The 25,426-nt window shown below is 38.3% G+C and overlaps 3 protein-coding genes and 1 long non-coding RNA gene across 6 annotated transcripts in view; 2 read left to right on the top strand and 2 right to left on the bottom strand.

The window, feature by feature from the left end:
- Window positions 1-288: 288 nt before the first annotated feature.
- sgtb (small glutamine rich tetratricopeptide repeat co-chaperone beta) lies at window positions 289-9,836 on the bottom strand. 2 transcript variants are annotated; one of them, XM_088071417.1, is made up of 12 exons: window positions 9,753-9,836; window positions 7,342-7,454; window positions 6,900-7,003; window positions 5,766-5,841; window positions 4,832-4,931; window positions 3,648-3,752; window positions 2,872-3,010; window positions 2,691-2,753; window positions 2,200-2,237; window positions 2,006-2,089; window positions 1,213-1,333; window positions 289-1,124 (listed from the first exon to the last, which is right to left on the bottom strand). In XM_088071417.1, exons 2-11 carry the CDS (start codon window positions 7,439-7,441, stop codon window positions 1,222-1,224), a joined length of 921 nt encoding a protein of 306 aa, XP_087927543.1. In that variant the 5' UTR covers window positions 7,442-7,454; window positions 9,753-9,836; the 3' UTR covers window positions 289-1,124; window positions 1,213-1,221. The 2 variants fall into 2 exon arrangements, with proteins under 2 accessions (XP_087927543.1, XP_042365367.2); XM_042509433.2 differs by having other exon boundaries at window positions 7,342-7,457; window positions 9,753-9,828.
- Window positions 9,837-9,863: 27 nt separating this feature from the next.
- nln (neurolysin (metallopeptidase M3 family)) lies at window positions 9,864-22,352 on the top strand. The gene is made up of 13 exons (XM_042509361.2): window positions 9,864-10,033; window positions 12,213-12,463; window positions 15,313-15,461; window positions 15,937-16,041; window positions 16,274-16,376; window positions 16,473-16,633; window positions 17,970-18,105; window positions 18,627-18,993; window positions 20,214-20,415; window positions 20,503-20,689; window positions 20,779-20,907; window positions 21,720-21,856; window positions 21,949-22,352. Exons 1-13 carry the CDS (start codon window positions 9,993-9,995, stop codon window positions 22,096-22,098), a joined length of 2,118 nt encoding a protein of 705 aa, XP_042365295.2. The 5' UTR covers window positions 9,864-9,992; the 3' UTR covers window positions 22,099-22,352.
- On the bottom strand, window positions 22,104-24,986 carry LOC148186155 (uncharacterized). Its single transcript, XR_015775254.1, has 2 exons — window positions 24,847-24,986; window positions 22,104-24,749 (listed from the first exon to the last, which is right to left on the bottom strand). It is a non-coding gene; the product is annotated as an uncharacterized LOC148186155 (long non-coding RNA).
- Window positions 24,668-25,426, top strand: part of erbin (erbb2 interacting protein) — a 73,749-nt gene continuing 72,990 nt past the window's right edge. The window contains exon 1 of one of the 2 annotated variants that reach the window (XM_088071416.1): window positions 24,668-25,235. The gene's annotated coding sequence lies outside the window, so the exon portion shown is untranslated. The remainder of the gene's footprint in view (window positions 25,236-25,426) is intronic. The other variant, XM_042509843.2, reaches the window with a different exon arrangement.

The following is a 25,426-nucleotide window of genomic DNA, read 5'->3' as shown; positions in this document are numbered from 1 at the left end:
ACCATATCTCTGTGAATTTCTCCATTTAAAAAGTCTTAATTAAAAGTAAATTAAGTGAGAGTGATTTTTTCCATAAAGCTTATGTCATTCATAGTGTCTGCCCCTTCTTCTACTGTGGGAAGGTCAGGGTGCAACCTATGTAAGTGATGTTTTTTTTAGCTGTAGTGATTATTATTCTAAATACATATTTATTAGTATTTCCCACAAAAAAAGTCTGGTTTGCCCAGAAAAAATACCTTGAATTAACACAGACATCTTTCATATAATAATGACACAAAGGCAGAAGCATGAGTGTGAGCAGCTGCTCAACTTCAAGACATTTATTCACATGTTTTAGACAAAACATTGTGCTGCCCTAGCATACCTATTTGTTTCCATAAAGCATCTGATCTCAAATACCAGATTTAAGAGCATGCAAAATGAACACTCTGAATACTCTGTTACTAGCTTATGAACAATTAAATAGGTTTAAATGGGGGATATTTATTTTTTAAAGTGCAATAACAACAGAATGCAGGCTGCAAACACTGCTATACAATTACATGGTTGTCTTAATCAAAAGTTAAGTAGTACTCGTTGAAAAGCAGTGAGTCCGACGTGTTGCCAAGAAAGAAGTATGTCTACAAAAATAATATGAAACAAGATGCGATAGAAACCTGATGTGTCACGGTTATTGTGTGAGAAAAAGCTGAAATGTTCCCTGCAATGCCGTAAAAGTACATTCCTCCCTCACCCTCTATGTATCATGACTAGACAGAAAGATCCTTAACTCATAACATGACGAGGGCAGTATTTTCAGCACATATAAAACACGATCTCTACAGAATGTAAAAGCACAAAAAGAATGTACTCATGTTCCCTCAGTAGGCTGAATGAGTTCTTGGCTCTTTTTAGGATTAGGTGTTCACAATATGTTTTGCCCTACATGTGTGGGATGCTTCTAGTCATGGTCCAGTCTCTGGTCCCCTCGTCTCTCCGCCTCAGAGTCTTTAGTCACAGTAAAGTGCCTTCAGCCCCATCCTTGTCTCTTCGGTCCAGCTCTGCCGGGGATTTGATTTCAAGAAATGGGTGTAGAGATTGTAATCGCGCCATATGGTTGCCCTTCCTTGGAAAAAAATGTGACACTGAAATTATAAAAAATAAAAAAACAAGTTAATGTTATATATATTGAGGTTTTAAACAATATCGACTGATTTTAAAACATATAAACACCTGAGTAGATCATGAGTGCTCCTCGGCGCTGCCGCTGAAGGAGCGGCTCCGGATGTGGTTTCTTAACTGCTCGATCAGCTCGGGGTTCTGCTGCTGGATCTGCTGCGCAAACTGTTGTCCCCTGACAGAGAGAGGAGATAACCCTGTTTACCTGCTGAATTGCTTTCTTCCAGAGCAATGGCTCACACAAAGCGAGATGAGAAATAGTTCTGTTTTTTTTAATATGCAGCAAACGGATAGAGAATGATCTTATCTCCTCAAACTGTGGTCATTTACAGCACAATACAAGTTGGTACTAAATCACAAACAGCAAAAAGAGGCACTGTTTTAAAATATGTCTGTTTGGGGGTCAGCGATTTGAAAATGTACGTCGGTTTTGATGGTAGTTAATGCTGCCTTCACGTGTTCCTAACAAGTTTACCAGTTACGAGCACATGAATGGCACTCCAAAATCATAATTACGAGTGGGAAGTTTCAATGATACCCGAGTGCCGTGTTGTGACGTTTGCGTGACGTTTTAGGTCAGCAGAAGTGGCACCACAAGCCAGGTGCCATCTAGTTCCATTATACTGGAGAGAAGGCAGACATCTCTACAGCTGATATCTCTAACACTCCTCCTGCATCTCAAACAAAAAACCTAGATTGATAAAAAGCACTGCAGGGTAGATGTAAAATATGTATTTTTGATTTGGGGTGATCTTTCTCTTTAAACATGTATAACTCCTATAAAACTCTGAAATGAGTAATCAGATTGTCCCTTTAAACCATTTAATTCTAAGTCAGGTGTACTTACGCTTCAATCAAGCTGGAAATGTCTGACAGTCCGCCCACTCCTGCTGCAGGACCCCCGACCGCATTGGACATCATTCCTGACATACTGACCGCACAGTGACACAGGGACAGCGAGTCAAAGCTTGTTTTCAAACTGCATTTTGCACTTAACCCTTTAAACAACCTTAAATGCAGTGCATTCATTTTAACACTCACAGCTGTTGCACTTGCTGGTTCTGCATCACGCTCGCAGCCTGTAAACAGAAATCTGTGTTGTTCATTAACGTTTTAAATGGACAATTCATTTCTGATATACTGGTAATCTTATGTGGGAAAAGCTATCTTGCATCTAGTATCTAGCATACACAGCTATCCGATTAAGACGTATGTTGTCATTGTTGCAGTAGTACTCTGGCATGCCCGTAGAAGCGTTCTTGGCCTGGCAGACATTCCCATGTGTCATTGTTAAATGAGTCAGGACTCTTTGGGCTCAGACACGGTCCTCTCCATTAGACAATAACTCGGTTGATTAACGGGCTAACTGTCACTTATGGGACTAATTAGGGAAAATATCTGGTGTAACCTTGCCAGAGACGAAACAAGCGTGAGACACCTGTCTCCTGGACAAATGGTAGATTTCCTGAACAGCAGTAACCTCTCTTACACAGCCAGTTATTTCTGTACAGTGCATACATTAGGATGCTTACCATGCTGATGAAGGCGGGGTTGTTGATTAAACTAGCCATGTCAAATCCCAGTCCAGCTGCTATCTGTGGCACACATTCATAGACACAGTTCAGCATAAGCATGGCTCTGTGATATAAGTGAGCTTTATGGGATATACAGTATGTTACATAACAAAATGGGAAAAGTGCAGCTTTTACTTACCGGGCTTGTTGCTTCTTTCTGCTTCTGCTCGGCGATCTTCAGGTTGGATTTGTAAGTGTCATTCTCGGGGTCTAATACTAAAGCTTTCTTGAAGTAGGAAATTGCCTCTGGATACTTGTTCATTGCTGTCAAAGCCAAACTGCAGCCACAAATTAAAAGGATGTGATTTAATCTCTGGTGTAATATTATTGGATGGGTTATTTACAAATTACAGATGATTCACGCTTAAAAAGCTGAGCAAATTCATTTTAATTTATTTCAAAATCACAGGGAGAAGGCAATGAGGAACTGAACAGCACATGCCTGTAAAAAATAGCAAGAAAAAGTTGCACAAAAATTACCTGAAAATGAGCAAAAAAGTAAGGTAAAAAACAAAAACAAGAAAATGACTTGAAAAATGAAAAAATATATATATTTTATATACATTTACATTTATATATATATATATATACATTTTATACATTTTTCCTGTGACTTTTTTTTGAATATATGATTATGAATATATTTCTCTGGACATTTTTCTCTCTTTTTTAAATCATTTTCTAATAATTCTTCACCCTCTTTTGAAATACATTTCAGGTAATCTTCTTCTTCCCTTTTTAATTATTTCTTGTCATTTGTGGGACACTTCTTGCCAAGTTGGTCATTGCCTTCTTTCCCATGTTTTTGAAAAAAATCCAATTTGCTCAGGTTTAGAAGCTTGTGAGAGGCTTCTGATAAAGCCTGATATCATCTGATAACTGATGTCGTACCAGGTTGTAAAGGGTTAAACTCACCCCATTCTCCCATATGCTTTGCTGTAGGTGGGATCAATCCCAATGGCTCTCTCGCAGTCACCGGTTGCCTCTGTATAATTCCCCAGTTTACTGTGAGCTGCAGCCCTAAAGGAGGTTAAATTCAAACCCCCGTGTTACTTTCATCACTGGCTTGGTTAAAGGACCACTTCACCCACAAAACGACCATTTGTATCAATTACAAATCTCACTGAGTGTTATGTTGACTTTGAGACGAAAACTTTTATTTTCTTGCATGCTTCCATGGTGAATTGAGAAGACTTTTCATGAACTGAAGTACATGGTGCACAGATATTTAACAACAGCAAAACTCCCTCAAAACATCAGTTTACAAACTCTCACACAACTCGTGCAGTGCTAAGTCTCACTTATCCAGTCGTATGCTTTGTACTTCCCAAACGCATGTATTTTTGCTGAAACTTTACAATAAAAAATATTTCCACCTACATGTAGTGCACACTAAGAGGGTGGGTGGGCATGTGCATGAGTTTCAGCAGAGTTCAAATGTACATGAATGCCTGGGCAGCAGGCATGCCGCTCATCTGTGTATGAGGCTGTTTGTTCTGGCATGTCTTACATTATTAAGTTTTTTGCATGTGTTTGACAAGTACTGAGCATAAAACTAGATAAATGAGACTTGGTTTGTACTGCTCAAGTTGTGTGAGAGTATGTAAACGAATGTTATTGATAAATAGATGGCCATTTTGCTGACAAAGTATTCCTTTATATGATATTCCAAGCATTAATATAGCAGCAAACAGCTATTTGCTATTTAAAGATTACAGTTCAGTAATGGCCTTCTGAAAAGAGATTTAAGCCAGGTTAACGCTGTTTTTTATTGTGGTAGACCTTCCAGCCGTGCGTGCGTGCATGTTAGTGCATGGGATTCCAGTGTGTGTATCCAACTGGTTACTCTGACCAATTGAGGGTTATCACCAGGAAGGTGTTTTCAGTTAGGCATAGCAACCTCCCTCTGGTTCCCTCTGGGTCACACTATTTGCTGTGTCAGCACTGTTGCCATTGTTAGCACTGTTAGCACAGTTAGCTACCAGGCCCTGGCTATGAGCCATCTCTTTGTTGAGAGCAGAGTGTAGACAGTCTCTCAATCATAGACACACTCGGAATAACAAAACAATGAAATCATGTTGAATGCTTGTTGTAGATACCTGTTGCAGTAGTACACAGCATTTCGTAGGTCCAGGTCTATGGCCTTTGTGTAACACTCCACTGCACATCTGTAGTTCTCTTCCTTCATGTGGTTGTTCCCTTATAATAAAATATGGAATTGTTCGCAGAGTTTACACATGGAAAGGCTGTGGTTACAACAAAGACTTTTCTAATGAATGTGGTGCTGACATTTCCATTTTGGGCAGACGGGCTATTATTAACTTAATGACTGATTTTTGTATTAAGATCTATTCAGGGCTATGGTAAAGATTACCAATGCTGGCATGACAAACAGAATTTAGTTTAGAGGCATTCAGTTCCTGTCTTTACCATTTTTGGTGTTATACATAAAATATATGGAAATACAAAAGATGAATATGTCAGGTGTAACTATAAGTGGCTACATGTGTTATTCCTTAAGCGCATGGTGTCACTGTTTTAGCTTTCATATGGACAAGTGTTTGAAAGGCAGTTCTAAAATTTACACAAATGGATTATACTGCAATCATGTCTCACAGATGAGGTCAGTTTTTCCACTAAAATAAACCACTTTTAAAAACAGTTTTGACTATCATAGTGTATACTGCCGGCTAAAAATCACACACTATTGAATAAGCAGTGCACAAAATTAACCTTCTCCATCTGATTTAATAGTCCAAGCATGAGCAATGATGAATAGTAAAATAATTCAATACACTGCTGAACGAAACACATTTGAAGCACACCTGATGCTGCATGTATTAGTTCTTGTGCTGTTGATCACTCCTCTTTTCTCCCTGTGCTTGAGTTCTCTGTCCGAACACTTATGAACATTTTGTGAAAAAGCATATTGATGATATTGCTTTAAGTACTACAGGTACGTGATGCTGCAGGGGAAGACACAAGTATCAGACTTAATGAATTAGAGTTAGAATGAAGAGTTTTAAACATTACCTTCATTCTTAAGCTGCTCTGCTCGTTCGATGTCCTCTGGAGACGGGGAGCTCTCTGGTATGGTTATATTGTCATTCTGAGTAAATGCAAAATACAAGAGTCATTACTTTCATATGAAATGAACTTTGAATGACTTTGTACCTAACAAAAAGCCGTTATTGTGGCAGACAGTTTGACTTGACAGAAGGAACAGCACAGATGTAACTAATATCATTAAGGGTGGTTCTATTCTAGCCGCGCCAATAATCAATGCCAGCTCCGCCAGCATGCACTGGCACACTTAATGGAATCAGAAGGTCAAAATGTCTGCTGCGAGAAAGGTTTAGAGTGCTGACTGTGGATAAGCTTTCGTCATATGTTAAAGGGACAGTTCACCCCAAAATAAAAAACTTTTTTTTTCCTTTTACCTGTAGTGTTATTTGTCAATCTAGGTAGTTTTGATTGTTTGAATTGTGAGTTGCCAAGTGTTGGAGATATCAGTCGTAGAGATGTCTGCCTTCTTGTTAACATAAAGGAAATAGATGGCACTCCGCTTGTGGAGCTCAAATCCTCAAAAAAATACTTTTGAAATCACAACCTGGTTACTCAAAATAATCCACAGACCTTGTTGTGAGTAGTTTCATGTAGGAACTATTTTCTTTTTACCTAACTACACCCACCAGCTGTATCCCCACACAGAAGGAGGTGTGCATATACTCATGTGCAAGAGGCCGACAGCACAAGATATAAACATTAATGGTGTCCTCCTCAGCTGAGCTTTAATGTTGGCTAACAGTAGATGTAATGATTCAGTTAGCAAGTTACTTCAGAAGAAAGAAAATAGTTCCCACATAAATCTGCTCACAACAAGGTCTATGGATTATCTTGAGTAACTGGGTCATGACTTCTACAAAAAGACATTGCTGTTGAGTTTTCTAGAAGTATTTTTTTGGCACTTTGAGTACCACAAGCTGAGTGCCATCTAGTTCCATCTTATTTTAGGGAAAGCAGACATCTTTACAGCTAATATCTCCAAGATTCTGCAACTCACAGCAAAACAATCTAGACTGATAAAGAGAACTACACATAGGAAGATAAATATGTATTTTTTTATTTGGGGGCAAACTGTCCCTTTAAAAAATTGGCTCTACCAACCTTAAGCAGGGAATTGAGAAATATCTCAGTCAGAGGCTGCGGCACAGCAAGATGGCAGTCGCTGGAGCTGATCTTAAAGGTGGTCTCCAAACACTGTATCGCAACTGCAGAGACAGAATAATGTTGGTGAGACAAATAACACTCGTGAGATTTTAAGATTACAGCAGCCAAACAATTGGTCTTAGAGTGAAATTACGGTGAGTCACAGCTTGGCTGCACACTCAGAGTGAGATATTGAAACTGTCCTTTCCATATAGGACCAAACACGCCACCGCAAATTTCTTGTGATCCTTTTTGAGGATAAAACCTGCACCTCTTTATTCTCCCTTTACCAGGACAGTAAGATAAGAACATATATATTAGTACACTAAAAAACGGACAGGACATGTGCAGAGAGTGTCCCACATTTGGAAAGGTATGAGCACACGGTGAGTTGGCCTACCTTCAAGGCTCTCCTGCTCATCAGAATTCAAAGCACCGCAATGTGTTTGATCTCGTAGGAACTGCACAATAGAGAATGCCAGACGCTTCTCCACTGCCATTTTTACCCAGAAACTGCTGCACACAGGAAGTTGTTTGGAGAGAGACAGAAAGGCGCCCACACAAAAATGATTATATTATTCACGGGGTGACACTTTATATAAGGATGAAAAAAACACACATGCCTAATTACTGATCCATGACTCATGATGAATTAATACAGGATTTGTAATCGCTCACCATTAAAAATAATCAAGTCACAAGTTTTTGTGATAAATACATGCATTAGTTTATATGCCATCAAATTAACTGGAGTGTGAAGAAAAGGGCAATTTAAACCCATGCAGTTGCAGAAAAGTATATATTCTCAGAGAACTATTTAGATGTTTTTTATCTAACGGGTGGTAAGCAGAAACTGTCTCTAGTAATAAACTCGCAGATTCCCGACACATCATCAATACCAGTTTTTCTTTCTACTTTCATTCCAATATTGACGTTTGCTTTAACCAGTCTGTCCATTCTCCCACGATTTGTAAACTGGAACCTGCTGGATGTTTTTGGTTTTAGTGCATCATGCTTTTCAACAGCAGCAAAATGTGTATTTATATCATAATAGAAATGAAACTCATGCTTCACCCCTAGCTTGTAAGTATAACATTAACAAAGACCGCTTTTGCAGGCCGTAAATAAATACAGGCCCTGCTAAATTCAAATTCATTCGTCATATGACCATTTATTTATTTTGAGCAACATGAATTCATGATACCTCTTGTATCAAAGCTTTTGAAAACTAGTGATGTGCGTGACAAGTCGACTAGACGAGACTTTGCTAGTCTGCACAACTAGTCGGTACTTTATTTAGTGAGTTGTCATGTTTTGTAAGATAATATATATATTGATAATAAATTGTGCCACATATTTCAGTGGCATTTAAAATAAAATTTGGTGATTGAAAAAGTCAAACGGTTTCAGATGGCTCTCATGATATAGGCAAGGCAATATATGTTTTTGGGCAAAGTTTAACCTTACAGATTCATGTGTGCTCACTCTTCTGAGTGTTTTCTTACTTTTAGAGTAGTAGTCTAGGTTTGAACAAACGTTTAAACCTCAGGGAGATTAGTTGAATCATAAGAAAACATCTTTTGGAGTTATTTATATAGCGTGTAACAGCCAAACACCCTGCTAATCTTTTTCATCAGGATTGTGTGGGTGTTCCAACTGGGCATCCATGTAGGACTCTGTTACTCAAAGCAAGAAGGGGATTGGGAAAACATGTTATCAGCTCATTTATTCTGTAAAATCTCAATCAGCTATCAGTCACAGTCCTTGGTAATTAATTATTATCTACTTATTACACAGTAACTGCATTATTAACTGGACAACTGCCCAGAGGCCCCCCTGCACCTCAATTGATTTTTGGTACTTTAATTAATTGCATTTGTTCATGAATTTACATATGATATCGACTCATGCAGAGCCTGCATTTTTTTGCTTATTTTATGGGCCCGTCATACCCAGGAGCCCTGCATATGCCCCCATGCGACATACTCTTAAATAAAGTGGTTTTAAATCAAATTACAACAGTATGGGCTCAGCAGCATTTTTTTTAAACCAAGGGCCTGCGAATAGTTTAATCTGGCCATGTTATTATTCTGCTATATCAGAAAAAATACGGGAAAGGATGCATCTTTTTGTTTCCAAGACAACTCACCAAAGGATGGAAGCAAAAACGATTCTTGTTTCTAACAAAAAAAAACCCCCAAAAAACAAAAAACACAGCTCCATCAAAAAGCTGGCTGTTGCATTTTATTATGGCTGTCTGAGCAAAGCAGTTTCAAATCTATTAGTAGCAGCAGGGGCAAACAAGGCCACCAAATTCACTGTAAACTGAATCGGGGGGGATTTGCAGATACATACACTGCCTCATATTTCCCTCACGTGCTCATGCCAGTCGTTGTTACGTTCATTAGGTCTGGCTGGCACAGCCACTCCTCCCTCAGTGTGTGTGTTGACACACGTAAATGCAGTGATGCAGAAGCTGTGATGTAATACCATAATGGTAGACGATATGTTTATCATTTTGAATCCATGAGACAGGCCTTAAAAGAAAAACACAACGCATTTACTAGGCATACAAACAATGACGCTGGCAGGTGTTTAAAAGCTAACGGACAACAGGGCTCGCGCACTGTGCAGCTTGTTTGATGCTGGCTAAAAAAAAACATCACAATACGGTGTCAACGAGGCAGCAAAACGAGCGCGAGGAAGGAAATTAAAAGGCTGACCTTATATGCCACCCAAACACTATGAAACCAATTTATAAATAACATTGTGTCAAAGGATGCTATTGAGTGTCCCCCCCCGCCCACCTACCTGAGCTCTTATCCAGCTGTCTGCCGCTACCGCGTCATGAGGACCACTGTAGGCTTTGATCGCATCCTCCTCTGCGCCTGCGCGGTTAAAGCGGAAATAAGAAGCGTTTTGCACATTTCGAGGGAGAGGGAGACCCACTACTGCTACTGCTACTGCTCTGTCAGGACTGAACTGTAAGAGGAGAAGAGAGCGACTTGATTTGGGCTTTTTTTGCATGGAAAAACGCATGAAACCGCCGGCATGTGTGCATTAAGAGTTGTTGTCTGCCGAGCGCATTGCAGGTATGCTTCAAGTTATTTACACCTCTGACTATCTAACGTGTTTAGTCTGTTCATTTAACACCTGTTTGACTTGCTACATGTAGCTGCTCCTAATTCGTAATTGCTGTGTGTTTTATGTACTACCTGATAATCATTAAAAAGTAATTAAGGTGAACTACGTCAACATTCAAAATCCAGACATGTTATTTATGAGGTCTAAGAAGGTCCAAAAATATTAGTAAAGATTAACGACTCTCACCCAAATAAAAAAACAACTAGAGTGCTAAAAGTCATATTTGTGTCATTGGGTGTAAAGTGAGGAGCTGCTCCAAGACAATGTTGGGGAGTAGCTCCTGAGAAAAAAATATGTAATTATATTACAATTACTAACCAAAATGTTGGTGATTGTAAAAGGTGTTACATATGAAAAAAAAATTCAGTGAAAGTCAGGGCTGTCAAATGGTGTTTTTTAAATAAGAATTTAAGAATATCTATAGTTAACCATGATAAGTCATTTATTTAATCACATTTCCTCAATTCCATTATTTTTGCATTATAATGTCCATATTAACAAGGTAAAGCGATTCTGACCAGATTGTCTTGATTAAGAATTATATGACAGCAAAAAACTTCATGGGACTCATATAAAGTGGTCTGTAATATGGAGACTCATCGGTACGCACAGAACCCATTTTCATTCAGATATCTAGAGGTCAGAGGTCAAGGGACCCCTGTGAGATGGCCATGCTGTTTTATATCGTCAAAACTTAAAGTAACTTTAGCGCGTATTTCCGCCCCCTCACTGAGAAGCTAGCTCACGTAGCTTTAAAACTCAGCCCACCACAGCCTCTAAAAGACAGGATTGTTGCCCGACATTCAATGTCATAAAAAAATAAACGCAGTAATTATGGACCTTATTGCAATTAAGGCATTAACGCTGACAGCCCAGTAAAAGTTTATATCATGAATAAAAAATTTAATTTTTTGCTTTACATCTTTTGCCGAGCAGGATTGCCTTCCTTTGGCATATGTTTGGACAGCGCAGGTTTAAAAAAATCTGAACGCAACGTTTATGCACTTGTGTTTTTAGGTCTTTTCAGTTTTATTGCCCTATTTAAAACTTTTGTTAGAAAAGTAATCAAAAATTAATCAATAATCATAAGTGATATTACTCCGAAGCAATTAAAATAGTTCCAAACGCATTTCAAAAGCAGCCCTCCCAAAAATGTTCATAGACAATTAATAGTGAAAAATGTCAGTGGTACTCAAGTTGAGGGTTGTGGTTCAAAAATGGGTCACAGGTCCATTCTAAACGGACAGCAAATGATTTGTGAACACTTCAAGTTTGAAAAAAGCTCATTATTTTGTAGTGCAGTGAATTTCTGGCACAGAGCTTTTATTTTAAAGTGCCTTTTCTGTTCAGTCTTGCAATATGTTTTATTTGTTTGTGTTCTAAGCAAGTGTGTGGTTTACATTTTGTGAAATTAAATTAAATATGCAGTCATTTATAATGTGTGGACCTTGAACTAATGAGGAAGGAGAAATCTAGACCCCCTGACTGGATCAGTTGGGAACTACTGTTCTAGATGACCCCGGGAGCACCCAGGATATGGGTACATTTTCAGACTGTACAACACTACAATAGAATAAATTTCATTTTTAAAAAAGAAAACAAATAGTCTGTAGGTCCACAAAATCAAGCTCCCATTCATTGTCTATGGAGCAGCTACAGTTTTATACCTTATGACATCACAAGTTTGAGACTCACTTCTCTGGTTTGTGGCTTTGAGAGAGAGTAGCTCATGCTCACAAATGCTGATTAAATTTTCCTCGGCCATGGAAATAACATATTGGAATTTTTAACTTAGGTGATATTCCCCTTTTAAAGAGATAGCTTCCTGCTCTTGAGCACTTTAAAAATAATTAATGAATTGTTTACAAGTTTTGGCTGCAGTTTGTCATAGCTGCCTCACAAATTAGTCCACGCTTTTACGATCCTGTTTTGAAAGGCTTCCGCTGCCATGCCGTGAAACTGTACACTGAGTGGACGTGAGAAAAAGGTCACAGCTTAGCATGGAAGAAATGCAGAGCACGCTACAAGAGTGACCTCTAAGGATTTATGACTGATAGTAGAGCCACCTGTTGAATTCATTCTGAACTGTAACTGCTGTAACACACTGTAACATGTCATTCTTTACAGGCTATCGAGATCATTCCTGAGAATGACCATCCAGAATGGCGCCCTGATATCTGCCAGAGAGTGCTCTCAGGCAGGGAATAAGAGAAACACACTGAGATGGGACCTGACCCCAGATGACATCAGGACCAGGACAGACAGCCTGATTAACAGAGTAAAGGCGGTCTATGATGACATCGGATCTCTAAAGATAGAAAATGTTTCAGTTGAAAACACCCTGAAAGCCTTGGCTTGTGCGAAGCTGGAGTATGCATGTAAGTCTGTAAGGATAGCTGGTCATATTCAACATTTTTCTTGTCAACAATCACGTGAAAAAGACCAAAATCATGAATGAGGTGGTACTTCTTAAGTATTGTCTGTGTAGCCAAAGCTTGTATGCAGGTTGTCCAAAAATTATTACTGTTACTATCAAAACGCATCAGTGCACCACATTGTTTTAAGATTAGACTTTATTAACCCTTAGGGACTGTTTGGGGCATTTTACATGTTTTTTATACTTTATTTTTGTACACATGGCACACATTTTTGCAATATAGTGTATTTTTGTTTAATTTTGGAATTTCCAGCTCAGCTCTTACAATAAGTCTTAAATACAGTGTAAACTAAATTGTAACATTCAAGTGCAAAAAATGCTCCATTGAAACCCATTCAAACTGAAGTTTTCGATCCCACAGCCATCAAAGCATAAAACATGCGTTGTATTATTTCTGGATGTCATGCTTGGCTTTTGCCTGATTTTTTTTTTTTTTTTACTATTCTCCACCTCATTTTTACCATATTTGGCATATGCCGAAAACACATGCTATTTCCACCAGGTGCACTGTCATACTCGATGTTGCTGCAAATCATTGACATATCCCAGGCGGCGATCATCCAAAAAAAAATTTACTTTGCATGTAGTATATTGAAAATAATTATTTTTTGTGTGTTTTTTTCATCTTAAATCATAGTGGCAATATGACAAAAATTTAAAGCCATTTAAAGGGATAAAATTCTGAAAATTAATGAATATTTGATATTTATGATTTCAAAGCTTGGTGCTCCTTCACTACCATGAATGGGTTCAAAGTTTTATTGTAAAGTCATTCCCATATATATTAACTAGCACAAAATGTGTATTAATCCAGAGCTAAAAAAAGTCCCCCAAAACACACCCAATTTACTCCTGTTTGGGTAAGGTTTGCGGTAAACTACTGTTCCCTGCTATTTTAAGGAATATAAGGAGCCTTATTTAAAAATGATAAAACTCTATTTGAGATATGTCTTTGAAGATATTGAGCCTGTTTATACCTGCTGTTAACATGCATTTTAGTGATGTGGACACAAGTGCACAGCAGGGACATGTTGCTGTTCACACCTGTGTCTATCATGGGTGTCCAGCTGACCACTTGTGCTCAGATTTTGTTTCTGCCTACATCTCTTACGCTAAAAGGTCAAAGGGCCCCACACAAAGTTATTACCTCCATACGCCCCTCTCGCTAGCTGCTCGCTAATCACGTTAGGGGTTGTGTCGTTACGGCTGTAGATATCACTGTCAGCAGAATACAACACGTGTCCTTCCACAAGGCAAAGTGATGGATGGTCATGCAACACTTCCTTGAACTTGTCATAAAAATGGGAAAGTTATAGCGCCTAAGTCACCAAACAACCTCTGTGCCCTGCATGGAGGATGGATTTTTATGTCACATCTTTGTCAGGGAAGCATTAGGACGTATTAGAGTGCACGCTACAAAAGATATGTGGTTACATGTTTCCCAGGCCCCCTCGGCATGTTGTTCGAGTGACTATTTTGCTGTGCTTTTTTGTGATCATTTAGACTTGTATTAAGTGTTGTCCACTTTTGATTGGATTACCCACGATTAGGGATGTTCATTTCAGTTAATTTTGCTTTCAAAAGGCTGACATTCATTAACCAATAACTGGTTAATTAGAAAGAAAAAAAGTGGTGTGAAAAAGAAATTTATTGGTTGAAAACTGGCCTTGATTGCAGTTGGAGGTGTCCAGGTTTTACAGACGTCTCATTTATAATGGTGATTTTTGGGGGAAAATGCTTTTTGGGCTGCAGGGGGATTTTTTGGCAGCAATACCAGAAGTGGCCACTGGGGAAAAATTGCTGCAAGGCTGAGCGGCTTTTCTTGGGAGTCTGTCTGCACTGTGCACCTCCTGGATTGGAGCAGCACAGCTCATTTGGCAATACCAAAAGTATTGTTCTAATTATTACTGAACACACCAGACGGACTCAGAATTCAAGATTGCTTTAATTGTCCATTGTAAGCGGACATAAAGAGACAAACACAACATTTGTTGCATATAGATAGGAAGATCTTCTGAAGGTTATAAGTCAAAATTTGCGAGATACTATTTGTAAATATGTACAAAACAAAACCGGGATGGGAGCTAAAACCCGCAGAAAAGAACTGTCTCACGCAGCTTTTTCCTGTTTCTTTCCTGCCTGGTGGATTGCTGCTACATCCAATATGGCGGCGACATCAACGCACAATTTAGCGAGCAATGCGGCAGCCACATATATGTATGTGTATGGTTAGCAGCACTAGCAGTGCTGACACTGCAAACAGTAGTAACAGAGCTAACAGTGATAACATAGTCAACACTGCTAAAGGGATTTACTGCTCAAAACTGAGCTGCTTACTCACCAGAACGAGCTGAGGCGTGACTGGAGGGTAGTTGCAATGTTTCCACATCAACTCTGTTGGGTTGGAACAGCACGCCTAGCTTTACCATTAATCGGCAAATAGGCAGCACCACTGACTAGCTCCTATCAGACCTAGTTGGAGTGCAGCCCAGTAAACTCAAGAGTAGCAAAAATAACCTACAGACGGCATGTTGTTTACATCCCTACCATAGATGCATGTTAATCGAGTTGTAAACAAGGTCATTCGTCTTCAGTAGGAACTCCTGGGCTTGTGGCAAAGTGCCACAGACAGCATAGCGAAGAGACAAACAAACATTGTTGGTTTTGGTCTCATTATGGGATTTGCTGACCTGCAAATATTATCAGGCTTTTTTTCTTCATAAATTTTCCAGTGTTGCACAAATCCTTTTGACATTGATGGTGTCCTTTTTGTTTTTTCTCTTCCCTCAGCATCTCTCCATGTCCTCGATTTCCCCCAGTATGTGTGTCCCTCTAAAGAGGTTCGGGCAGCGAGCACCGAGGCAGACAAGAAACTGTCTGAGTTTGATGTGGAGATAAGTATGAGGGAAGATGTGTTCCAGCGAATTACGGCCTTGCAGGTGCGTCTCATGTCACATCCACAGTAAAATACACATCATTTAGAACACAAAGAAAAGTTGATATAAAAACTGTCCTCTAATCAAACCTCTAGTTTGCTAAGATTATAACGAGGTGTTAAAGTCATCTTAACGGTAAAAGATACACATTAAATTTAATCTGTGAGAATTTAATGCATTTGTCACTAAAGCAATGCCAATAATAAGTTTTCACATTTAATGTCAAGCCAGGGCAACAAGTGATAGATGTGCAATGTGAAATAAGGATACCATAACTTCATCTGACCCCATCACTGGTTCTTATTTAGCTTGGGAAAGAAACTTTATCTGATACATTGAGGGTTAGCCAGTGCCATTTGGTATTCCACTCAGGACTGTCAGGCTGTCATCAGGCAGCATAAATAAAGTGAAATGAATTTAGCAAAATGAAAAATAACTCCACCTATAATAAGAAGTGTGTTTGCCTTTTTTTTGACAGAAAAAAGTCCAAGACAACCTCTCACCTGAAGAAAAGAGATTCTTAGACAGACTTGTTACATTAGGCAGGCGGAAAGGACTACACCTATCGAAAGACGTACAAGAGGTAATGCAATATGTGACTGATTATTAAAGCTGCTTTTGTTTGCATCATATGCATAATAAGTGTATTAAATTAAAGAGTTTATGTATTAAAAGACAGGTTGATAATTCGTGAGGTGATAGCAAGTGCCTGGCTTTTATTTTGAAATTAGTCTTCTGTTTACAAAAAAATCCACATGTAATTCTTGAATAATCATGTCATATCCTGGAGATCAATTTTCCTTTTCTCTCCAAAGGAAATAAAAAGAACCTCCAAGCTCATTAGTGAACTCTCCATAGAGTTTAACAGGAACCTGAATGAGGACAACACCTTTCTTGTTTTTTCTGAGCAGGAGTTGGGTAAGTTTATTTCTAAAAAACTCACTCTTGTGGGCTGCCTGGTGTTAGAAATACGCTGTTTTCATGTATGTATGTATGTTGTCCTCTTCTGTTAAGGTGGGCTGGCTGACAGCTACCTCAATGCACTGGATAAGACAGCAGATGGGCGGTTTAAAGTGACACTTGAATATCCACACTACTTCCCCCTGATGAAGAGGTGTCACAATCCCGAGACCAGGAGGAAGATGGAAACGGCTTTTCACAGCAGGTGTAAAGAGGTAACTGGAGTCTGATCATGAATCTGTGCGTCCGATACACTTCCCCGAACACAGCGAGATATGTCAGCTTCAAACTTCAGCTGATGCATATGCAGCCCTATTTGGAGACATAATGTTGTTTCTCTCAAGAACTGTGCTTAAAGTTGCAATCCATAAGATTTTTTTTCTCATCAATAGAAATTATTTATTTACTGTATTAACAAAGAGTCAATGTGGAATCCACCATGCCTAATCTAAAAGTTGCCAGTGCATTCTGAAATTATTCAGACCCCTTCAGTTGTTCCTTATCTTTATTCTAAAATCACTTAATTTTTTCCCTCATCAGTCTAAAGTCGGTACCTAATAATAACAAAGCAAAAGCAGGATTTTAAGAATGAATGTTTTATGGGGTTTTAATGGACACAGCTACCGTGATGTCACTCAAAAGAGGACCCCTATGACTTAAATTCATCAAGAATTTTGTTTTTTGGATTTTTCAAATATTCATTAATTATTTTATTAACCCTTTAAATGCTGTTTTTTCATGGTTTCACTATGTTTTTAGACGAAAAGAACACAAACAATTGAATTATTTTCAATATGCAAAGTAGATTTTTTTTTTATCACAGTCTGGGATATGTAAGTGATTTGCAGCAACATTGATTGTGACAATGCATCTAATGGAAGTAGCATGTATTTTCTCCATATCCCAAACATGGTAGAAAATGACGTCATAAAGGTGGAAAATAGTAATAATTACAAATTCCAAGGCAAAAGCCCAGAATGACACCCAGAAATAATAAAATGCGTGTGTTTTTATGTTTTGATGGCTATGAGTTCAAAAATTGCAAAAATTTGCAGTTTGAATGAGTTTCAATGGCATTTTTTTTTTACACTTGAAAGTATGAATGCATCAATTTAGTTTTAGTTGTATTTTAGACTTATTGTTGGAGCTGAGCTGGAAATTACAAGATGAAACAAAGATATACAATCTTGCCAAAATTTATGCCACATGTATTAATACTGCCAGAATATAAAAAAAATGAAGACTGAAAAGCGTGTAAAATGTGCCAAACAGTCCCTAAGGGTTAAATAACACAAGTTTGTTTGGCTGCACTGTAATCAAATACACCTACATGCTCCTCTGTTGTATCTCTGACAAAGTAACTACTCAACAAGTATTTGCTACTGCAAGAATTTGAAGGATTACCCAACACTTGCTGTTACCACAAGTAGCTATGGATGTCACCAGATCAAACAAGAATGAAATCTTAAGAATTACAATTTTGATTTTGATATTTTGTAAAATGTTAGCTGATCTGCAATATCTTATTCCGCCGCCTTTCTTTTTGTCCAGGTGAACACAGCGATCCTCGAACAATTAATTCAGCTGAAGGCAAAGGTCGCAGACTTGCTCGGTTATAGCAGCCACGCCGACTATGTGCTGGAGATTAACATGGCCAAAAATGCAAGCAATGTGTCTGACTTCCTAGGTATGACACCTCTGACATGCCACCTCTCAGGCACACACGCACACCACACGTGTGTAACTTAAGATGAAGGCTCACGCCATCCGATAACAGTTTTGCATTAGAAAAAGAAACTTCATTATACAGATGGATGGGGCCCAACTAGTCGAAACACTACACCTTGTGGCTGTTGCATGTTATGTCATGAATGTTGCACGACGTGCCTCCCTTATGTAGTGCAACAGAACGTATGGCTCATGATCATGGTCGTAAATCACAAAGTGGAAAGTCTGGTTAGTGTCCCCTGTGATGAATCTTTATAGAGGGAACATAATTGAAGATAAATATATAGAAACCAATATTTTATTATGTAATGTGGCAAAAAAAATTAGCTGTAATTGTTTTGGGTTTAAAAATATGCCTCTAGGATTTTTTAATTATGTTTAATGACTGCAGGGAAGCATTTTATGTGTTTTTAATCATAAAATAAATTCAGTGTGTCCATAAACCATAACGATTTCTGACTTTTTTCCCCCACTTTACAGAGAAATTCTATGAAACGCTGAAGCCAGTTGGAATCAAAGAGAGAAAATACATTCTTGCGCTAAAGAAGCGAGAGTGCTTGATGAAGGGCTTCCACTTTGACGGACAGATCAACGCCTGGGACTTACCCTACTACATGAATCAAGTGGAGCAGTGCAAGTTCGCTGTGAACAAGGACAAACTCATCGAGTATTTCCCGCTGGATGTGGTGACAGAGGGACTCTTTGGTATCTACCAGGAGCTGCTGGGTCTCACGTTCACAGAGGTGGAACACGCGCATGTGTGGCATGAAAATGTCAAGCTTTATTCAGCTCGAGACACTGAGACAGGAGAGGAGATCGGCCAGTTCTACCTGGACTTACATCCGAGGTAGAAAACACTTCACTTAAGTTCAATTATTGCCATTATTAATTAATTCACCAATTATTTTTTCCAATTTTATGATTAATTAGATAGATGTATTTTCCCACAGCCGGAGGTAATCCCTTTAAATATATTGCTTTGACCAACAGTTCAAAATCCAAAAATATTCCATTCACTGTCATATAAGACAGAGAGAAGCAGCATATCTTTACAGCTGTGGAGCGGAAACCAGGGAATTTGCGGCATTTAGGGCTGCAACAATTAATAAATTAAATGTTTTCTTTGTCAACTACCAAATGAATTGCTAACTACTTTGATAATTGGTTTGAGAAATTTAAAAAAGTCAAAATTTGCTAACTACAGCCTCTTAAATTCTAATATTTTCTGGTTTCTTATTCCTCTTTGACATTAAACTGAATAACTTTGGATAAAACATTCAACACATTTTCACCATTTTCTGACATTAATGGAGAAAATAATTTCCAGATCAGTCAACAATAAGACAAATCATTAGTTGCAACCAAAGTTACTTTAAAGGGTAAGTTCAGTATTTCTCAACCCGGACCTTCCCATGTTTTTGCCCCTAAGTGACTAATTGAGACAACAATTGGTGTGTGAGAGGTGAGAGGCAGCTACGAAACTGGCTGCAGTGTAATTACTCAGGGTAATTTTGCACCTTTAATTTTTATGCACTAAAGGATCTTGTTTCAGCCACTGACAGGCTCAGATTATGTGATGTTTCTGACAACATTATGAGAAGGATCCCTACAGAGAATATCCTTTTTGTTTAACCAGAAACATCCCTGAAATTGCTATCATCAAATCCACTAGACTCTGTCTGTCAGTGTCAAAAGCGAGCATTTAGTGAATGTAGATTGACAGTGCTCAAATGCCCTGAGTAGTTAGATCGCAGCCTGTTTTGCAGCTGCAGCCCTGTTGCTCATTACTGGACCAGTTTCAATGACTGTTGTCTCCATTTGTCACTTGGACACAAAAACATGGGAAAATACACTCCAGCTTGAAAAATACTAAAGTTACCTTTCAATTATTAATTTTATTACCGAAATAGTTGCGTGTCAGTCAAGTTTATGCACCATAACAACAAATTTATAGGAGGCTATCAGTAACTAGAGCCCTTGATCTTTGTGATGTCGTTCATGTACAGTATGTGTTTGTGTTTCCAGTCAGTCTTGCTGTGTGACATTTGCAACCTTATCTTCCACCAGGGAGGGAAAATTTGGCCACGCAGCATGCTTCGGGCTCCAGCCCGGCTGCAGAGGACCTGATGGGAAACGCAGGCTTCCGGTGGCGGCTATGGTGGCTAACTTTACCAAGCCCAGAAAAGGTTGGCCGTCTCTCCTCCAGCACCATGAAGTGGAGACTTATTTCCACGAGTTTGGACATGTGATGCACGAGCTCTGTTCAAAGGTAAGTCACCGTCGATTGTAATTTCATCTGATTTGCAGGCTGTGTATTGGAACAATAGAGCTCAAACTCTTCCCGTGTTTGTATCAGACCACTTTCTCAGAGTTCAGTGGAACCCAGGTGGAGACAGACTTTGTTGAGGTGCCTTCGCAGATGCTTGAGAACTGGGTTTGGGAGAAGGAGCCTCTGAGAAGAATGTCTCGCCACTACAAGGATGGCAGCCCGATCCCAGACAATCTGCTCGACAAACTGATTGCATCCAGAGTCGCCAACACTGGTCAGACTTCTGAATTTGACCAAAAAAAATGAATTTATACAGAAATCAAGGGTTTCTGTTGACATGTTGACTTGTTTATCATCCTTCAGGACTGATGAACCTGCGTCAGGTAGTCCTCGGCAAAGTGGACCAGACGCTACACACCAGCTCTCGTGCAGATACAGCTGAGGTGTTTGCAAAGTACTGCAAGGACATCCTGGGTGTTCCTGCAACACCAGGTCACTTTTTGAACATTATCAATATTTGTTATCACTGATGAGAGGTTTCAATGGGTTTTAAACAAATACTCTGTGTATTTGCTTAAAACCCATTGAAACCTGAGATCCTGAGCAAATTGGTTTGATCTCTTTCAAAAACACGGGAAGAGGGCAATGAGCAACTCAGGAAGAAACGACCCAAAAATTAGAAATATGCTTAAAAATTACCTAAATAAATACATTTAAAAACAAGAATTAAAAAAATAAAGTAAAAATAACAACATACAAACAAGGAAATAATCTGGGAAAAGAGTGTGTTTAAAAAAATCTGTAAAATGATTTTAAATATATAATTAAGTTTAAAATAATTTTCTAAGTCTTTTTAATTTCTTGCAATTTGCAGAACCCTTCTCACCAAGTTGCTCGTTGCCTTTTTCCTATGTTTTCAGAAAAAAGCAGGCAAATTTGCTTATAGTTTTAATATTATACTTCTTGTAAATGCTTCGAATTCAGCACGAGAAAAGTGATGTCAATCCAGGTTGAATGGACTTACCTACATATTTTTAAATTGTTTTGAGTTTAAATTATAGTTGCAAAACATTTGTTTACCTGAAAAAAAAATTTTTTTCATTCCTTTAGGGGTCAGTGTAACTTATAGTAATATTTCTGTAATACGGTGATGTGGTATTTTCTGAGACAGTTATCATACTGTGAAAATGTCATACTGTTGTAACCCTATTTGAAATGCATACAGCACAGTTTTGTTTTGAACGTGCCATAATCATTTGCACCATTCATCATTTAATGTGATGACAAAGATGTGTTTCCTTCAGGTACCAATATGACGGCCGGTTTCGGCCACCTGGCTGGAGGATACGATGGTCAGTACTACAGCTATCTGTGGAGTGAAGTCTACTCCATGGACATTTATTTCAGTTGTTTTAAAAAGGAAGGCATCATGAATCCAAAGGTGGGTGGGATTATTATATTGATTTACTCGCAAACACTCATCTCACTTCATGTGGAAAATGTTATTTTGACTACATATATTACTAAACGCAGGTTGGGAGAGAGTACAGAAGGGTGATTCTGGAGGCTGGTGGCTCTGTGGATGGAATGGACATGCTGAAAACCTTCCTGGGACGCAGCCCGTGCCAGGACGCCTTCTTTCAGAGCAAAGGACTCATTAAGTCACAGGAAACACACACATAATCTGATTTAGTCTTTTTGAAAAAGCAAGGCATACTTTTAGTTATAGAAATATGTCTCTAAATGTTTTATTACTTTTCTACCTGATGATTGCACCTGTTGTTTTTGTTAAAATGTAAAGTAGACAGTGGAGGTTTCGCATGATGATATGTACAGTGGGCCTTTTTAGCAGCAAACTTTTTAGCTTGATATAAAAAAAACAAAGGAGTTACATGCCCCCACTCCAATAAATAAAGTACAGTCCCTATTAAAATTTATATCACATCTTTGTCTCTGTGTCACAGAAATCTATGACAAAATACAGCTTGCACAATACCGGGATCCTGAAAACAACTCTTTTCTGTGTGTGCACAGCTGCAAGTTATTACTTCTTAAAACGTGATATAGCATCTTCAACGATTACCAAAAGCGGTTGGAGACGGGTATGCCAACAAATTGCTCATTACATCTTTTCGAGCTTTGCTGTTTTGTTTTGCGACCCCTTCTCGCAATGTCAAAGCTACAGGAAAATTTTGAAAAATGTTGTCTTCCATTCAGTACAGTTTTTCTCGTTTGCTTGAACATATTTGTTAGTTTAGAAGTTACATTTTAAAAAGGGTTCACGCACAGGCCTAAACTGAAAATTGCAGGCCAAAATCGCACATTTTGATTGCAGCACTCACAAATATTTTTTTTAAATGGAAAAATGCAAATATTTTCATCACACAACACAACTTGTGGTCAAATGAGTATTCCTTCAATCAGTCATTACACATTGGACAACAAAACACAAAATAGAGCTATCAGTCTGAACCAGTTCAAGTACTAATTTGTTTTATATTTTTGTGTCATATGTTGACATTTTACAGTTATAGTATGTGATATGCCAACTAAGGCAAGAAAACAGATCACAACATGAACTGTATTCTTTTCTCCAAAGATGATTTTATTAGAGAAATGAAATATTGCTGCACTCTGCACTTTTTTTTACACCTTTCCAAGATGCCTATTTGGGGTACAGTAACAAGGAGAACATTTTCTTCATATATTTTATTACATTCATTTTTCATTTTATATGTCTTTGGCCTCTTTGATCCATGCTTTCAAATAGCAATAAAGGGATGTCATTACTGATTGACGAGTTGTGCAAAGCAGTCTTACAGGTGCTTTGGGGATTTATAATTATGCAGTTTTTTTTAATCAGCTGTGAATAGATGTTTTCCTTTTGTTTCACACAGTTAATCCAATAGAATTTGGGTCTTTCTATGAGATTTGTGTGAAGTGTTATGTAAAAGAGTGTGAATCCAATGAAAAAGTGTCAACCCATTTGCAAGAGAAGACTTTTGCTTCGCTAAGAAGGATATTATGAAAATCGAGGATGAAAATGTAATTAATGGTGTCTTAGCAATTGAGAAAAACTGTACAACCTAACAAGTTTTGTAAGATGGTTTATATAACCTTCCTTTGCACACACAGGAAAAATCTATATCAGTTCCCTCCTTAAAATGAATCGATGAAATATTCTCAGAACTGGATTAGGAAAATGCATTGATTATCATATTGTAGAAGAAGGGTCAGGTGCATATTTTGGAGACCTGCTTATGTAACCCTTTGCAACCTGAGCAAATTGGCTTGATTTCTTTTAAAAACACGGAAAGAATGCAATGAGCAACACAAAAATAAATGAGCTAAAAATATAGCAAGAAGTGGGTTAAAAAAAAAACTTGAAAAATAGTCTAAAAACGAAAAATAATTAATTTTAAAAAATGGAAAAAGGAAACAGCATGGAAAATGTGCTTAAATTGAAAAAAAAAAATTAAGTTAAAAGTACAAGGAAATGACCTGAAAATTAGTTTAAATAAAAGGAAATAACTGAGGAAACAGCTTGAAAATTATAATTCTGTCATAAAATTTAAAATATGTATTTTGATAATTGGCTACAAATATAGTTTTCCCTAGCTTTTATCCCAAGACATTTCTCCACAGCTTTTAAAAAATAATTTCTAAATAGACTAAATTCTTTCACTTTGTAGAACATTTCTTGCCAAGTTGCTCTTTGTCTTTCCCGCCATATTTCTGAAATAAATTGCTGCGATTTGCTCAGGGTTCAAGGGGTTAAATACTATATAAATATTGAAAAGTAATGTCTTAAATTGTTCAGAAGGCTAAAATTCCCCTGCAAGGAAAAATATTATATAAACACCAGGGGGCGCCCCATGATAGCAAATACTGGTGTGTGAGTTTAACAGAGTAATAAAAAAAAGATTACCACTGTCACAACGCTTACTATGCTAAAAACGACTATGTCCTTTTATTAAATAAAATTGTGTTTTTACAGTCATAAATTGTCAAACTGGTTTAAATAGAGCTATCATATCAAATGTATACACAAATGTAGATTGGTTTAATTAAAATGTCTTGTTTTTTCTGCGTCTCGACATAATGAGAGAGGGGAAAATGTCAAATCAACGTACATAAAGGCTGGATTTAATAAAAGTGTGTGAGACAGTGAAAGCATCATCACGGGGACTCGGTCGCTCCGTGCAGCTGAGCAGGCGACTTCTGGTGGACAGCCTCCTCCTCCATGTAGACACACAGAGGTCGCAGAGAAGAAACCCACCGCTTCAGCTTGCTCTCCGACAGCCTCCATGTAGCTTCACTCGACTCTGTCAAAGCTGCAAAATGAAACGAAGAGGAAATAATGAGTGAAAACACCTGGGTGCGGCGTACTTCACGTGAAAAGCTTTCGCACAGCCGGAGGTCGATTTTTGCCTTTTGTATTTCCTTGCTGAATGTCGTGGACATTTTGGATTTTTAATGCTCTGTGTCGTCAAGTCTTAACAGCCGAGGACCATTTTTCTCTTGTCTTCATCTTCGGTTAGTTTGTTTGAGTCAGTCCGTACTTTTAAAACAACTGAGGACGACGTCGTTAAACTACTTGGCTCGCCGATGAGAATGTGCGTACTGGGCCAGCCTCGAGTTGCTCTTTAAGGGGGCAACGTTAGCTAGCTGCTAGCACTAGCAAACCCCCTATTGAACTACCCTCAAGCAAATCTTCTGAAGCGAGCTCATGCTCACGTCTCGACATATTTTTTGGATAGTATCACCCTGTCTGTCACCTGGACATCATTAAATGAGACGCTGACTCGACAGAAATTCAGGTAAGTCTCTTTGTTTGCGCCAAGTTGACTGCTTCTGTGTGTGGGGCCCCATAAAACATGCTAACATCGCAGCTAGCTGCGTAGCGTAGTATCGTTGCTGATGTCCCATTCTGGTGCTGTCCAACTTGAGTTTTGCGTTAATTCAGCCAGTTTTAAGATTGAAATTATAACGTTATGACCATTCCTGAATT

The sequence above is a fragment of the Plectropomus leopardus genome, chromosome 20 (genome assembly GCF_026936395.1).
Source record: "Plectropomus leopardus strain MGB_pleo_1.0 chromosome 20, ASM2693639v1, whole genome shotgun sequence".
In the NCBI taxonomy this organism is placed as follows: Eukaryota; Metazoa; Chordata; class Actinopteri; order Perciformes; family Serranidae; genus Plectropomus; species Plectropomus leopardus.
Note: the sequence above shows the minus strand (reverse complement) of the source record. Positions and strands in the feature narration are given on the sequence as shown.